Source organism: Sardina pilchardus, chromosome 19 (genome assembly GCF_963854185.1).
Source record: "Sardina pilchardus chromosome 19, fSarPil1.1, whole genome shotgun sequence".
Classification (NCBI taxonomy): domain Eukaryota; kingdom Metazoa; phylum Chordata; class Actinopteri; order Clupeiformes; family Clupeidae; genus Sardina; species Sardina pilchardus.
Genome location: NC_085012.1, coordinates 7,127,221 through 7,144,305, shown reverse-complemented (window position 1 = coordinate 7,144,305; position 17,085 = coordinate 7,127,221). Strand labels below are relative to the sequence as shown.

At 43.1% G+C, this 17,085-nt stretch overlaps 1 protein-coding gene across 3 annotated transcripts in view; it reads left to right on the top strand.

The window, feature by feature from the left end:
• myom1b (myomesin 1b) overlaps window positions 1-16,497 on the top strand; it is a 31,896-nt gene extending 15,399 nt beyond the window's left edge. For 2 of the 3 annotated variants that reach the window (XM_062520989.1, XM_062520987.1), the window contains 24 exons: window positions 2-123; window positions 3,492-3,688; window positions 3,831-3,957; window positions 4,707-4,891; window positions 5,127-5,241; window positions 6,454-6,610; window positions 6,920-7,026; window positions 7,303-7,347; window positions 7,779-7,915; window positions 8,161-8,305; window positions 8,500-8,559; window positions 8,678-8,745; window positions 8,964-9,077; window positions 10,113-10,163; window positions 10,627-10,714; window positions 11,206-11,244; window positions 11,364-11,469; window positions 11,622-11,785; window positions 11,890-11,926; window positions 12,176-12,198; window positions 12,295-12,350; window positions 12,466-12,681; window positions 15,119-15,524; window positions 15,972-16,497. In XM_062520989.1, the coding sequence (XP_062376973.1) occupies window positions 2-123; window positions 3,492-3,688; window positions 3,831-3,957; window positions 4,707-4,891; window positions 5,127-5,241; window positions 6,454-6,610; window positions 6,920-7,026; window positions 7,303-7,347; window positions 7,779-7,915; window positions 8,161-8,305; window positions 8,500-8,559; window positions 8,678-8,745; window positions 8,964-9,077; window positions 10,113-10,163; window positions 10,627-10,714; window positions 11,206-11,244; window positions 11,364-11,469; window positions 11,622-11,785; window positions 11,890-11,926; window positions 12,176-12,198; window positions 12,295-12,350; window positions 12,466-12,681; window positions 15,119-15,524; window positions 15,972-16,072 (2,866 nt within the window). In that variant the 3' untranslated portion in view covers window positions 16,073-16,497. The remainder of the gene's footprint in view (window position 1; window positions 124-3,491; window positions 3,689-3,830; window positions 3,958-4,706; window positions 4,892-5,126; window positions 5,242-6,453; window positions 6,611-6,919; window positions 7,027-7,302; window positions 7,348-7,778; window positions 7,916-8,160; window positions 8,306-8,499; window positions 8,560-8,677; window positions 8,746-8,963; window positions 9,078-10,112; window positions 10,164-10,626; window positions 10,715-11,205; window positions 11,245-11,363; window positions 11,470-11,621; window positions 11,786-11,889; window positions 11,927-12,175; window positions 12,199-12,294; window positions 12,351-12,465; window positions 12,682-15,118; window positions 15,525-15,971) is intronic. The other variant, XM_062520988.1, reaches the window with a different exon arrangement.
• Window positions 16,498-17,085: the final 588 nt, after the last annotated feature.

The window sequence follows — 17,085 nt, the reverse complement described above, 5'->3', positions numbered from 1 at the left end:
GGTTTATCTGCCATGGCCTGACCACGGGCGAGAGCTATGTGTTCAGGGTGCGTGCTGTGAACGCCGCAGGGCTGAGTGAATGCTCTCAGGAGTCGGAGGCCATCGAGGTCAAGGCAGCCATCGGTGAGTTTACTAGAAGATACAGTGTGTGCTCCAAAAGTGATGATATGATAATGACAGGTAGAGTTATGGGTGAGGGGTTTGTTTATAAATGTTGTAGCTGTCTTGGTCCAAGGTGTCCCCGAGATGTCCCATTTCTCTACAGGCTGGGCTTGTTTATATCTGCTGTTCTCTCCATCAGTTAGTGTTTTCCTCTCTCTCTTCATCTGGAGCGTTCCCGAGTCTGTGTATCACCAGGCCTGCGGTCCTGTCCCCAGTGTTGTCGTGTTCCTCCACGTCATGGTTTTAACCCACGTTCCGCTGCACCGTTTCGTAATCTCAGGCCTTGTCCACTCTCATAACCGTCCAGCCCACTCAACAACAGGCACCGGAGGCGTGGTCAGGACTTGTAGACTTCCACTAGATTGGGTCGAGTGATCCAACGTAGCGGTTGGTTACAAAACCAGGTCACCTGCCGCCCCATCCGGTCGACCCTCACCCCCCCACCCCACATCCCATGCAGTTCCCAAACCCCATGGACACCCCCCCAGCACCAGCACACCTGTAATACCCTCTGCCATCGTCCCCCTGCTTTAACCCCACTGTGCACTGCTCCCAGAGGTAGCCCTCACTAGAACCCTTTGCGCCAAGCAGCATGCTCTTTTAGTACCCTATGGAACACAGCTGGTTACCATGCCGATTGACTTTGCTCTGGCCTAACGGTGATAACGAGGAATTTGCATTTCTGAAGTGCAGGTGGTGTGATAAGAGCACACTTTATAGTGATAAACTTTATAGTATGGGATAAACTGTAACTGTAGACATATATGGAGTACATGTATCTATGAACACCACAGATATACAATATACAATACAATATACAGTAGAATCTATACTATAAATTGATATAAATGATATGTAAAGATAAGTAATCCTTCTAGTAGCAGTAGTAGCAGCAGCAGCAGCAGCAGCAGCAGTAGTAGTAGTAGTAGTAGTAGTAGTAAGCTATTATCATTGTTCTCAGATGACAGATACCTAGAATTAACACTAAATTGTAGAAAGCCAGTGGTTTATGGTTGAGTGAAATCCATTGGCTTTGTAACCAGAAATTGTGTGATGGTTGTTAAGCAAGGGTTGGTGCAAAGTCTGCTTGTGCTTTTAATCCAAGATGCTAACTCACTCACTCACTCACTCACTCACCCCTCACTCTCCTCTGTCTCTCACTCCCTGTGTACTCCTTTCCCCTCATCTTTCACATCTTTCATTCATCTTTTCCATTATTTCTCTCAGACATCCTTCCCACCCTCCTCTCCCTGTCACCCACTCTCTTTTCTTTCTTTCTTTCTTTCTTTCTTTCTTCTCTCACTCTACTTCTTTTTCTCTGCTTGGCTCTCGGATGTCTCTCTTCAGCCATCTTGTCTTCATTTTGTTTGCTACAACCAGATGAAGACTCTAGTGCTCTTTAACTTAGACGCTTCCGTCTCTGTAGTCTAGTGATAATAGATAAATGTGTGATGTTTGGTTTATGGCATTTAATGCTTTCTCAAATGCCTCTGAAATGCTTATAATGTGTCTGATAGTAATTTCTTGTGTGTGATTTGTGTGAATCTAGATGTGTTAGAATGTAATTTACAACTGTGAATGTGTGCATAGCTGTAATTGTATGTTGTGTGGGCAGTGTGTAATCTGTTTTGTGTATATGACTTGTGTATCAGTGCCTAATTTAAAGACCTGCTTCTCTCGCTGTTTTCTGCTAACTCCTGTAGGGGGCGGTATTCCATATGGTGTGTGTCTGGAAACAGGGGGTAACGGGGTCGGACTAACTGTGCACAGCCCACGTGGGGGAGGCAGGCATGTGCCCCCCCAAACCCCTCCTGACACTGCGCTAACGCTCAGAGCTCAAACTGCCGACTGGGGGACCGGGGAGGGGGGCCCTCTGGCCCAGCAGAGGGCACTCGGTAGAGGCACGGGGCCCAAGAGGGGCAGCGTGACTTGGGCGGACGAGCTCGCCACCTCCCTGCCCAGGGAAGCGGGCAATGACAAGAGCACCCAAACGGGGGCCTTTGAGTCAGGCTCCCAGCTGGGCCAGCAGCAGGGCGCGGGGGCTGTGGGAGGGGCCAAAGCTGTGCCGGCCCCCGGGCTGGTCACAGAGACACTCCCAGAGCCAGAGACTCTGGACGCTCCGTCCAAACCAAAGGGCAGGGCTCAGACACGTAAGTCCTCAGTAGACGATGAGTCGTCGGGTCGGGGCAGAGACAAAGCCCGAAGGAACTCGTCAGGTGAGCATCCATGAAAGATGAAAAAAAAAAAAAGCCGTCTCACCTCTCTCATCAGCAACTCTCTGGATCTTTACTCTTAAGAAAGAATTCCAAGGAGTTGTGTTTTTTCTGCAACTTTTCATTCTCCTGATGTAAACTTTTTTGCTTTCAGCAATTCCCATTGTCCAATTTCATTTTATTTTTTTCAATGGGTTCATCTTTCATTTTATGTTGTCCAGCTTCATAAACACATCACAACACTAACATATATAATTTTGTACATTTACAACAGAGATCCACCATACTGTAGTTCTAGCTGTAAAACATTTTAAACACAGAATCTTCACAAACGAACGAATATACTGGTGAAAAAACCATTGCTGCTTATTTTTACAGCTCAGCACATAAATGTCCAGGTAAGGCAGACAAACGTGGTTCAGTGCTAGTAGTATATACAGTATATAAGACCTAAGGTAAGGTGTGGTAATAACGTGCACTGGTTTAAGTCACATGCTTCAAGCAGTTCACCAGTCACTTACCCAAAACCCACAGAGGACCACTGAAGAAGGTCCTCAGTATCTGTGACACACGCGCTACAGCCATTCACTGGCCACCCTCTCCTTCCTTATTCTTTGATCACTTGTGCAAAACTAGCATGTTTACTCACAAATACACATACTACTTGCCAAATACTAGACAAATACTTCTCCATTATTACACCAACAACAGCAGCCTAGACTCAGACAGAGTAAGTTACCCTGTATTTGCACAAGCAGTGTGTGTGCGCAGCCAGCCAAACATAAAAGTCCTCACACAGTTATTCACACAACATATTTAGACATAATCCAAAGACAGATAGATACATAGATATATACTTTATTGATCCCCAAGGGGAAATTCAAGATATTCACACATAGAGTCAAACATGTGCCTGTACATACTAGCACAGTTATATCAGGGCACAGGCCTAGTGTCTAATGAGAACTGTTGACAGTCATGACAGACAATTAGATGAGAATCACAGATCAATTAGGCAGCTATTATAGACAGCGGCTACACAGTCTGAACATATAGAACAGCTGCTGTGATGACAGAGACAACCCTGATGCTAACTGACGCTCCCCATCATCCCAGCCACCCCTGCGCCCCCGTTCGGTATCAGCGTGCTGGAGTGTGTGAGGGACTCGATGGTGCTGTCCTGGAAGCAGCCCGCTTTCATCGGAGGCTCCGACATCACTGGCTACTTTGTGGACTACCGCGAGGTGCACGGCGGAGTGCCAGGGAAATGGCACGAGGCCAACATCCAGTCTATCAGCGAGAGGGCATACAGGGTGAGTCCTTACCACCAAAGGAAACAGAATCGATTTTGTGTTTTTTATGTGGAATAGTCATTGGTTATGTGCTTCAAAAGGGACAGTCACAGTGGTTATGTGTTGAGCTCATGACATGTGTGTGTCTTTATCCCATTTTTAGGTGTCCGACTTGAAGGAGAACTTGGATTACCAGTTCCAGGTTCGTGCTGCAAATATGGCCGGTGTTGGCATCCCATCTGTCCCCAGTGAGATCTTCAAATGTGAGGAGTGGACCATCGCTGTGCCAGGTACTGTATATGCTACAGGTTTCTCTGGGTGTCCTCTGTCTAGAGTTAGGTTTAGGGTTAAATCAGTTAAATCCAAGTCAAGTGTGCGTCAACTAAGATGACCATCAGACATGCCATCTGAATAAAGGGCTAAAAGTGGCATTACATGAAAGGGCTAAAAGTGGCATTACATGAAAGGGCTAAAAGTGGCATTACAGAATGCCATTTAGTTTAAAACATTTGAAAATGACCTAGAAATCAACAGATTGTGAAAAAACAACCAATTATTGTTTAATGTAGAAAACACCTGTGTGCTCTGTGTTGTCCAGACAACCACTGGAGTTAGCATGCAAACCAGCTAGCATCAGGCTTGCTCTCTTGTAGTGCCATCAAAGATCCTTCGTCACTATCCGCTATAACCCTCTCTGGTGCCATGTTGCACCATGGGTCCCGCTGTGTTACAGTCATTTCCTGTGTATTAGCCACATTGTGTATTCAGCAGGACAGTGTTTTATGCTTAAGTTAAAATAAACTAAACCATATTAAAACCATACTAACTGCCCCTGTGTATTAACCTCATAGCTGAAGAAATTTAGCAAAATCAATGTATAAGCCGCGGCTAATAGTTGGGAAATTACGGCATGTACAATGGAAGTCAACGGAGGAATGCTGTGCGGCTGCGTTCAAGACAACTCGAATCGTATCAGAGCTCCACATGCCAAATTCCAAAATGTTAATTACAACGTTCTTCTCCTGCTCCTGCTCCACAGGGCCTCCCCATGACCTCCAGGCCTTGGAGGTGCGGAAGACGTCCCTGGTGTTGCTGTGGAAACCTCCAGTGTACCAAGGCCGCGATGAGGTGAACGGGTACTATGTTGACATCAAGGAGGCTGATGCAGATTTCGAGGCTTGGAGAGGTGTCAATGAGAAGGCCTGCCCCAACAGATACTTGAAGGTTGCCATCATATTTCCCAAAACCATATCAAAGCGAGAATAAATAAATAAATAAATACATCCTTTAATAAAGATTGTAAGGACCATATGAAGAGTTTGATTCCTAAATGCTATATATCTGTTTTTAAAAACATTAAAAAGTCATGTTATTTAATTGTGTATCAAGTTGCAGTTGTGTTGTTTTGATTAGGTACAGATAAAGACACAGATATATATATGCCTTATGATCTATGCAGGTCACCACCCTGAAGGAGGGAGAGACCTACGTGTTCCGTGTTCGTGCTCAGAACAAAGCAGGCGTGAGCAAGGCCTCCGAGCCTACGGAACCCGTCCTGGCTGAGACCAAACCAGGTACAGTAGGAGACAGAGGGCCAGCCTTTCTGGTTGCTCCGCCTAACTTGTACATTTATTTACTTTTTTTACCTTTTATTAACCCCTTAATTTTTTTCATTCATCCACGGCACTGATTGCATACGATGGCATTCTGACAATTTCACTGCATTCTTTACATTAGTAATCATATGCATGTCGAGGGCTGAGAACCAAATGTAAGTGACATTTTGGTCAAAATTGAGTTATATATATCACCTGAAAGCTCTTGATGAGCTCTCTTAGCTGACAAAATTATAGAAGTAAGATATTTATAAATATATAGTTATTGAACATAAGCCAAAGGTCTTTAAAGGAATATTTCGGTATTTTACACTTTAAGCCCGTTTTCTGTATTGCCTAGCATGAACACGAGTGTTTGACACCGAAATATCGACGATTGAGCCTGTTTGTGCATTTCGGCACCTTTAGAATGTTCTCTGTATGGCGTTAACATTGCTCCCTATGTGCATAAACTATTCTGTCCTTAAAACACCCCTAAACGTTCGTTTTTTAAAATGTGCAGCTCACCGAGTGGTTACTGGTCTTCAATGATCTTCTATAGCAAGTTTCGCAGTGAAATTCAAATTCTGTTGTGTTATATTAGGCAAACACGGTTGTGAGTTATCTGAAAAATTACTTCCGGGATTTCGAAAATCCCTGATAAACTATGACTGAAGCTACATTTCGCTGTCAAACTTGCTATAGAAGATCGTTGAAGACCAGTAACCACTCGGTGAGCTGCTCATTTTAAAAAACGAACGTTTAGGGGTGTTTTAAGGACAGAATAGTTTATGCACATAGGGAGCAATGTTAAGGCCATACAGAGAACATTCTAAAGGTGCCGAAATGCAGACACAGGCTCAATCGTCGAGATTTCGGTGTCAAACACTCGTTTTCATGCTAGGCAATACAGAAAACGGGCTTAAAGTGTAAAATACCGAAATATTCCTTTAACTGTGAACATATAGAAGCAGTTAGATTTGTTTTGGCTCCCCTGTAAAGTTGGTGAAATGTCACTTACGCCCCTTTGGTTCTCAGCCCCCGATGTGACAAATAAACATCCTTGTATCCTTGTATCCTTACCAGCATGGTAAGCTCATATGCTCATCTTGCCGTCCTGCTTTCTCTGTCTCGCTCACACGCTCCCGTCTTACTCATTGGGTTCCCTTTTCTCCGTCTTTTTCGCCTCAGGCACAAAGGAGATGGTCGTTGACGTAGATGACGACGGTGTGATTTCACTCAACTTTGAGTGTGACTCACTCACACCAGACTCTCAGTTCATCTGGTCCAAGAACTACGAGGAGATGACTGACACCTCACGCATGACCATTGAAACCAAAGGTGGCAAGTAAGTTGATCAAAATGTACACAATGCATACTGCGTGTGTACATAGAAGACTGTATACGGGAATGAAAGCTGGACCGTTGATAAATGTGTGTATGTGTGTGTCTGTGTAAGCTGGCCCATTAATAAATGTATGTGTGTGTGTGTGTATGTGTGTAAGATCAAGGTTAACCAAATTGTTGATCATAATGTACACACATGCATACTGCACGTGTACTTACAATGAGGTATGTGTGTGTGCGTGTGTGTGTGTGTGTGTGTGTGTGTGTGTGTGTGTATAAAAGGTTAACTGTCAATTGTTGATTGTCACAGGTCAAGAGCCATCTTCAACACCCCAGATGTGGAGGACATCGGCATCTACTCCTGTCTGGTGTCACACACAGATGGATCATCTGGCAGCTACACACTTACTGAAGAGGGTTAGTGTGTGTGTGTGTGTGTGTGTGTGTGTGTGTGTGTGTGTGTGTGTGTGTGTGTGTGTGTGTGTGTGTGTGTGTGTGTGTGTGTGTGTGTGTGTGTGTGTGTGTGTGTGTGTGTGTGTGTGTGTGTGTGTGTGTGTGTGTGTGTGTGTCTGTGTCTGTGTCTGTGTGTGAGATTAAGATGAAGAGCGTGGAAAAGAGAGAGGGGGAAAGAGGTAGATATTTCATGAAGCCAGCTGGTGAATTAATTAACATGTACTTTTTTTTCCCTCTCAGGGCTGAAGGAACTGCTGAAAATCAGCCACGACCACAAATTCCCCAGTGAGTGCATTATTAGGGCTTTTGGCCTCTGTAGACAACATGCATGTTTGATAGATAGATAGATACTTTATTGATTCCCAAGGGGAAGTTCAAGGTCCTAGCAGCTTATGACACCACACACAACATACACTACAATGTAAACAGGAAAATACAAAGCAAATCAACAAATCAACATGACTAAAGGAGCAGTAAAATACTAGAGATAAAGATGCGCATGAATGTACTGAGGATTGGTACTGTGATCCAGTATGAGGTATGAGGTGTGTGTCAAGTTGGTAGTGCAAATAAATCCAACAGTGCAACAGTGCAAGATTAAATTCTAGTGACCAGCAATAAATCTGTACAGTACAACCAGTACTTGAGTGTTAGTCCTACACTATAGCACTGTGTGGTGGGCAGCTGGTGACGGGTTGTTCTCTGGCCCTGGCTAGTTATTCCACTGAAGACAGAGCTGGCTGTGGAGCTGCAGGAGAAAGGCAAAGTGCGCTTCTGGCTGCAGGCGGAGAAGATAACGGCTAACGGAAAAGTAGAATATGTTTTCAACGACAATGTTGTCTCCCAGGGAGAGGTGAGTGTTTCTTTGTCTCTCTTTCTCTCTCTCTCTCTCTCTCTCTCTCTCTCTCTCTCTCTCTCTCTCTCTCTCACACACACACACACACACACACACACACGCATTAACACATTCACTCGCTTGCTCACACAGCAAAAAATGTGCAATATTTGTACATGACTTACTGACTGATAATATCAAGCACAATTTTAAAAGAAATAATGTTAAAAACACTGATGCATGTTGTTTTTGTCCAACTCCAGAAATACAAGATGAACTTTGACAAGAACACTGGTATAATTGAGATGGTTATGGAGTCTCTGAGCGACCAGGATGAGGGAACGTACACCTTCCAGCTCGAAGACGGAAAAGCCAAAAACCAGTCTAGCCTGGTGCTCATCGGAGATGGTAAGCGAACAAACGCATGTACGTGCACACACACACACACACACACACACACACACACACACACACACACACACACACACACACACACACACACACACACACACACACACACACACACACACACACACTCTCACACACACACACACACACACATAAACCTATGCTATATTATGGAAACATTTATCTTTTCACAGTCTTCCAAAAGTTGAAGAAGGAGTCAGAATTCCAAAGAAAAGAATGGATCAGAAAACAAGGTAATAAATACTATCTTAACAAATCTAACTACTATCTTAGTCAGAGACTTTAATGAGCCTTGTATTTTGTGGTTAGTGTCTGTGTGGGTAACTTCAGCAAAGCTCTAACCTCCTGCAGGTCCTCACTTCGTGGAGTACCTGAGCTTCGAGGTCACCCCAGAGTGCATTGTAAGGTTGAAGTGCAAGGTACGTCACTGAGTGTGTATGTTAGAGAGAGAGAGAGAGAGAGAGAGAGAGAGAGAGAAGCAGAGAAATAGAGAGAGAGAGAGAGAGAGAGAGAGAGAGAGAGAGAGAGAGAGTGTGTGTGTGTGTGTGTGTGTGTGTGTGTGTGTGTGTGTGTGTGTGTGTGTGCATTTTCACATGTGTTTGAGGAAAACTCAATGGCATATCTTTTTTTGGTTTAGGTTGGAAACATGAAGAAGGAATCTGTTGCTTTATGGTATAAAGATGGACGTGAGGTTCAGGCAAATGAGAAGCTGGACTTCAGCGAGGGATGGCTTAACCTGGAGATTGCACAGGTAAAGACACACATACACACACACACACACAGTGATATTATACAGGACATTGCACAGGTGTGTGATGAAATCCAGTGCAATAACATCCTTGTACACCAGACAATCATCTTTGTGTCCAGTTGAAGTTCATCAATGTCAAATCTTTGGTCGGTTGGTTGAACAGATGTACTTCATCTGCTGTAAAATAAACATGTTCCTTCCTTTCGGTGATTAAAAGGTTATTAGGCCATCATGACGCCATTGGATGGAGGAGGTCTATTCGCTGTGTGATTCTTGTGTGTTTTAAAGACGGTCTTAACCCTTCGGTTGTGCTCATTCCCTTTCACCATCCCAACACAAACTAATGTGAGAGCTGACTCAAACGATCCCAACCCCCTCTGCCTGGCTCCACTCAGAAACAAGTTTGAACACAACTGAAGGGTTAACACCTCTAACATAAGGCTGGCTAACATTGGAAATATTACAAAAATCCTTTTGTTATTCTCTTCCTTAACAACGGAACTTAACAATATAGCTATTCCCTTATTACAAAAAATAGGCATATACATAAAAACATGTTTATTAACTTTTCTTACTACAGAATACTGCCTAAAGGGCCGTTCACACCGGGAATGATAACTGTAACCATGGCAATATTAAAAGTGTCCACACTGACGAACGATAAAAGAACCCATCAGTTTTAATACTGATGGGTTCTGATTGGCTGTTACCTTTTTATAGTTCAACAATATTGTTCTTTATGTCGTTATCGTTATAGTTTATGTGTGACATTGTCATTCATAGTAACTAGAACTATATATTCTTTTATAGTTATCGTTATAGTTATTGTTCTTGGTGTGAATGGCCCTTTAATGGTTTAATCCCTAAAGATTGCTGCAATTGTTATTACTTTACTGTTAGTTTTTAATATATTTCAATCTTTCACAATCCTTCCCATTAATATGTTGAGCAGCGTAAGGATGCATGCAAGTGTGTTTTAGATTAAACATTTTTTAACATGTGCACGTGCCAATATCTTCATGTGTCTGATTACAGCGAACTGGTGACGCTTCAACTGGTGATGAGACCGTCTGGAAGAAACTCAAAGTCTGGACCTCTAATCTCTAATCAGTTTGGTTCATGTGGCCTGTAACTTTGCTTGCGAAAATACATTTCCATCTATCTGTCTACCTGTCTGTCTATCTATCTATCTATCTTTCTATCCATCAATCTAACAATGTTGCATCCTATGGTCTTTTTTGTCATTGTTGTCCCCTAATGTACAGTACCATCAGTTTTTGTGAGTTGTTTACGACCTACAGTACGTCTCTTTATTTCTGTGAAGTACGTGTTGTCATCAGGGGGCTTCTGGTTTTTTTTTTTTGCTTTTTTGCTCTCATCGTCAGATCCATGTCCTGCAGCATCTTTAGCAGGGGAGAAAAGCCCAGCTTTTCAGAACAGTGTTGCGTCTCATCCTTTTTAAAAAAATAATGCATCTAAGGTGGACATTTTTCAGTTTCATTCTGTCTTTTGTGTCAGCATCTGAGCATGTTGTCTGCATTTCAATCAGATCTCCAAGAAGGATGCTGGAGTGTATGAGGTGATTGTGAAGGATGATCGGGGAAAGGACACTTCCACACTCAACCTCACAGATCAAGGTAATGTACAATCTCACACACACATCCACAAACTAGAAAAGCAATCAGAGAGCGCAGACCTCCGTCAGTATTGTTCTTCCTAGGTTGTCATACATTTGAACCTAAACTATATTCAGATCACCACCACGTGGCCATACCATGCCATTACACCGCTAGGCGAAAAACATAAACGCCTCCTGAATCCCGACGGTGATACGGATCACTCCCAAATTGTTTCCTCGTAGGGTCATTTCTGACCTTCCCTGAAAATTTCATAGAAATCCATCCATTACTTTTTGAGTTATCTTGCTAACAAACAGACAGACAGACAGACAGACAGACAGACAGACAGACAGACAGACAGACAGACAGACAGACAGACATACATACAAACATACAAACAAACCCCGCCGAAAACATAACCTCCTTGGCGGAGGTAATTAACCAGCACATACACATCACACTTGCTTCCAGCATAGATAATCAAGTGTCACCTTGTTTCCTGTGATTAGGGTTCAAAGACCTGATGAACGAAGTGTTTAGTGTGATTGGTAAGCCACAATTTCCTCTGTAATATTCTCTTTAATTTGCCATTCAATATTTGTATTTATCTTAAGAATTAGTACAGAAACTTGACAATGTGTGTGTGTGTGTGTGTGTGTGTGTGCAGCAAACTCATCTACCCCACTGAAGATCCAGAGCACTGAGGAAGGCATCAGACTGTACACCTTTGTCAACTACTATAATGATGAGCTTCACGTCACCTGGCACCACAAGTATGTGTCTTGTATAATGAATATGTACTCAGCCTGTGACTGAGTAAATGATGTGTATAACAGTAAGTGTGTGTTTGTGTGTGCGTGTGTGTGTGTGTGTGTGTGTGTGTGTGTGCTCCGACTTTGAACACGGTCTCTGTCTCTCTGTCCAGAGATGCACACATCGCCTTCAGCGACCGCATTAAGAGTGGCGTGGTGGGAGAGCAGCTGTGGCTGCAGATCAGCGAGCCCACAGAGAAGGACAAGGGCAAGTACGCCATCGAGTTCTTCGATGGCAAAGGAGGCCTGCAGAGGACCGTGGAGTTGTCTGGACAAGGTGTGTGTGTGTGTGATCACATGTGACATGAGGGATTTTAGCCGGATTTCATCAGCTGTGAGGAAGCGTTGTTATTAACTGTGCTTTTCATTCGGTCTTTCCAGCATTCGATGATGCCTATGCAGAGTTCCAGAGGCTGAAGTAAGTCATGCAAATTTAAGACTGTTGTGCCGTTGCTACCGTGGTTTGCCATTTTCTCTTATTCATGTTCTCTTCTCTGCAAAAAAAATCTAGGAGAACTGTTCTTGCTGTAGTGTTTGCTGTAAACATTGTTTGGTCCTTCAAAGTATATATTGGTAGAATAACAAGGTGGGAAAAAATTCTAGCCATCTGTTAAACTGCATGTGTTGGTCTGTTCCTCTCCTTTTCTCTCTATCTTTTGCTGTGTAGAGCGGCAGCCATTGCAGAAAGAAGTGAGTGTTTACGATTTTCAATCACTTTTGAATGTGTACAATTGATTGTTGATCCATGTAATGATGCAATGACCTCTTTCCTCTGTCTCTTTGTAGATCGTGCTCGCGTTGCAGGTGGTCTACCAGACGTGGTCACCATTCAGGAGGGCAAGGTCAGTGTGTGTGTGTGTTTGTTTGAAAAAGAGATGGCGGAGACTTCAAACTTTTGGTTGTCCACTGTATTTCTGTCGCTCTTTCCCTTTCTGTATGTCCTTTCTGTCCCCACAGGCCCTCAACTTGACCTGCAACATCTCGGGTGACCCAGTTCCCGAGGTCACCTGGTTGAAGAACGAGAGAGAGATGGTGTCTGACGACCACTACATCCTCAAGTTCGAGTCGGGCAAGTTTGCCAGTTTTACAATCTCTCAGGTGAACACGGCGGACTCCGGCAAGTACAGCATCCTGGTGAAGAACAAGTACGGCACCGAGAGCAGTGAATTCACCGTGAGTGTGTTCATCCCTGACGAGGCTAACCCCCCCGTCGTCAAAAGAAAGTAAAAAAAAAATAGCGGGATCCCGATAAATAAGTAAATATGTATAAAAGCGTCAAGGAGACATGGAGAGTTGAGATACGTACATATAGGCTGCTTATCAGTGCCAGGTATTAGGCTGAGGCACTGATGTATTTTACCCTCTTTCAGAGTATTTATAGTGCAATGTAGAAGGGAAGAGGCGGGTGCTAAAAGTGGTTTGGGGTTTCACAGGGTAGGTCCAAAAGGTTTACAGACGGAGCTGAATACTGACACGAATAATGTTGGTCAAATGTGTCAGATGATAAAATGTTAGCATAATACTCCTTCACAGTCGTAGTATGTAAAATGCCAAAACTATTTTTGCTAATAATGTTTTAACGAACTGGTTATTATCCAAAATAGCACAACAATTATATATCAACTGGACTAAATGGGTTGGGAGGGAAATAGTTTGATAGCTGAAGTTAGATGAGTCCCTGATATGTTTTGAGTGTGTTTCCTGTTTTGGTGAACGCCGATTGTTGCTTGTAAGAGGGTTTTGGAGCACTGTGCTCTCTGCATGCGCAAGTGTTTGAGGATATGAAGCCATACTGTATGTTCAAAATGTGAGGGGAATGTCACCTCCATACGTCTGACCGGAGGAATCATGGTGTCCTGTTGAAGTCAAGAACCTCTTTTAAATGTTTTGTTCAGTTGAATATAAATGTTTCCTGTGTTTCAATGTGTGTCCCATGTCATTCACAATCACTGCACTATAACTGTTACATCACTTCCCTCCACTGCATAGAGATACATAGTTGCATCACTTTATCTCTCACTGCATAGACTATGATGACACCTTCTAAATCACTGCATTTACTGAAGAAGTCACTCTGTTTCAGTGCATAGAGGTAATGGCATAATGTGCTTTATCACTGCACAGAACAATGACATACTCTAGTATGTCACAATAAAGACTATGACATCACTTTGTCTGTCACCTCTTTCTAATAAATGGAGCACGTTTTCCCTCACCTTTTCTCTGTGTGATTTCAATGTGTCCCGTTCTTGTTCTATGGCACTTTCCTCTCTCTCTCTCTCTGTGTGTGTGTGTGTGTGTGTGTGGTTGTGTGTTCAAGTATTTCCCTTCTTTGTCCCACGTACCTCACCTCACCACAGCCTGCCAGTCATTCTTTTCTCCTGTTTTTGCCTCCTATCCTCTTCACTCACCTTTTCAAATCCTGGTCCTTCATGTGATGTCCGTGATGCTGTCTGCTCACCTGCACCCGGATGTGAATCCACTTTTCAACTCACGTTCTGAAAGATTCAATTCAAAGTTTCAATGCATTCAAGTAAATGTCATTCCGATAATAATCATTCCAAATGGAGATTACACCAGTGGAACCAAAACATCTTGAACCTATTGCATTGTTGTTTAGATAACATAACATACCACATTTATTCTGGTTCATTAGACAAATTTGAATCGTAAATTATCTCTGTACTCTCAACATTCAGAGACAGACACACTTGATAATGTCTCTTAAAACATACAAATGAATGGTACCATTGAAAGGTGGCATATTCTGCAGTCATTCATATAAATACACTGATGTTTATATGACTATAAACACCGCCATATAAATATGATAGAATATTTATATGAAGATGTAGTTAGTCATAGTAGTACATGTAGTTATTCATAGTAGTATCCATGTAATGACGATCATATTTCAGATTGTTCGCTATCAAATGTTGTGTAGTCCTACATAGTTTGAATGCATACTCTCATTCACGGCGTCCACTCAAGTCCAGCTTGAGTTTCAGCGCTTAATATCCCAATCATGATTAATACGATTACAAAATTTCACTCACTAATCCCAGGTCTCACCACATTGCTCCTGGTAAAGACACAGCACCCCAGCACTCACTGTGTGTATGTCAGTTTGTTCATGCAGAATGCATATTTCTATGCGAAATGCCTGTGTGTGAGGAAAATGTGACTAGAAATGACTACATTGCCAGGCCATGTGTGTTTGCCCATTGAAAGAAATCACTGACCGGAAAATATAGGATCACAGTCTAAGGGAATTTTGATTGTATTAGTATAAACAAGAACAAAGAGTTTGCACGCTACAGACTGAGACACTGACCCAGAGACAAGTCCTTACAGGGAAAGGAAAGAGGAGTCAATTAAGAGGCAAAGCCAAAGAGTTCATTTCGAGAAATGTGTTTATGGTCTACACTATCTTCACTCATATATCTATAGCTTATTGTCTGATTTAGGAATGTGCAACCCTGTTTTTCCATATGATTGTATACACACAAGCACACACTCACGTGAAATGCGAATGAGAAGGATTTCAGGGGAGTGTGTGCTTGTGTGTTGGAGTGTGTGTACGTAAATCTCTCCTGCTTTTCCTTGCCAGCTGAAAGTGACAGAGAGCCTGGGTGACCAGGGCGTGACCACTTATATCACCGACGCTCAGGGCAATGTGATAGTCGGACAGCCACCAACACCAGTGACACCCAAGGCAGCAACCCCTAAACCTCCCAAGACCCCTACACCCAAGACACCCACACCTCCCACCCCTACACCCAAAACACCCACACCTCCCACCCCGACACCTAAAACACCCACCCCATCCCCACCCACACCTACACCCACACCCACACCAGCAGAGACCCCAGTCCCCGCCACCCCGACCCCTACCCCCACCCCGGATATCCCCGACACCACCTCCACACCACCAACCCCGACCGCTACACCCACACCCGGTGACGGACCCAAGGAGAAGAAGAAGGTCGTGAAGAAGAAGGTGACGAAGAGGAAGGGTAAGCCCACAGGACAGATAGATACAGACCAAATGAACAGTTCTTTTCCAAAACGCTATATCCACCATTTTAATGAATTTTCATAGATCATTTTTGTTTTTGTTTTCCAAGTAATTTCAGTGGAACTTTATTGGGTTATGTTTAGTTGATTTATTATCTTTACTCAATCAAAGCAAAACAACTGCATTGTTACCTGAAATACACAATTAAACAACATGACTTTTTAATGTTTACAAAAAAAATGAATTTATAGCCTTTTGGAAAAGAGCTCTTCAAATAGCTTGTCAAACAACTTATTGAACTCATTTTCGCAGACAGCAAATGACAAGCTATCTATTTGCATTGGGGGGGGGACACGGCATGTTTCTATAAGCTGAAGATTTTCATGCAGATCGACTATTGATGTTGTCTCTTGATTGTGCCATGGAAAACGTCTCTGTTCTGCAGACTCTGCCATTCTGAAAGCCCCTGGCGGAAGCGCTGAAGCCACACCTGAGAGCACACCTGCGACCACACCTGCTGCCACCCCTCAGCCACCGGAGGACTAGACGGCAGAGCTAACAGCGGGGGCAAAAGAGACTTGTGATGGAGCATCATTATGGAAACAAGAAAGTGACAAAACAATGACATACAAAGTGACAACAAGAAAGTGACAAAGGAGAAAAGAGAATGTGGTTTCTCACTGAATGGCCGAAATAGATATTGGTAAAGGGCAATGCAACAGCTAGGCTATTGGGCAGAGAGAGGTCGCCACTGAAAAGACATTTCTCACTGCATTAGGCCTAGATTTTTACACAAGTATATGAGTTTTAATACAGCCTGAGGTGAAGTTTATATTATGTCTATTGTATAGTCTATCATACTTGGTTGCAGTGAAATAGCCTAGTAGATTTGAGGGATCCTCTGAATAAACAAACCTTATGAGTTATTTTGGAACATGAGGCTTGTCTCAAATAAACAGCAAACAGAGGGACGCCTGTTTTGTATTGTTGATTTTCTCCTTTATAAACTGTATGTTTGGGGCTTCTGTTCTGTACTGTGTAGAGGTCTTTTTCCTCATTGACTAGCTTAAATGAAACAGAACGAAATATCTATTACAAAACAGGTAGACACAGCCTATGTAAAAATAGGCCTATGTCATGTGCAACTAGTAGCACATATATGAGACACTATTTCAAGGTAGGCCTAGGCCTACTAATCCGCCACATAGGCACTTGTGCGAAGAAAAAAATAAAACACATTCTAGAATAAATCTTCAATGCACAACACATTTGTGGGAACCTAGAAAAATGTCTGCAGTGCGACAGTATCTAGGGCACATCTAGACAGAAACTAGGTCAGATACCGATTCTGATTACTTCGTTTGCACTTTGGCAACTAAGCACTGTCATGAGTCCAGTTAGTTTACCCCTGAATTAAGCTACATTTTCAGTCAAATCGAGTTCCGTAGGCCTACTTTGTTTTCATAAAGATAATTGCGTGTAAAGCTATTTTTGTAAAGCTATAGCTCTGCATCAAAATTATGAATAACAATCTTATCGGCATGTGAACTTGTGCAGCT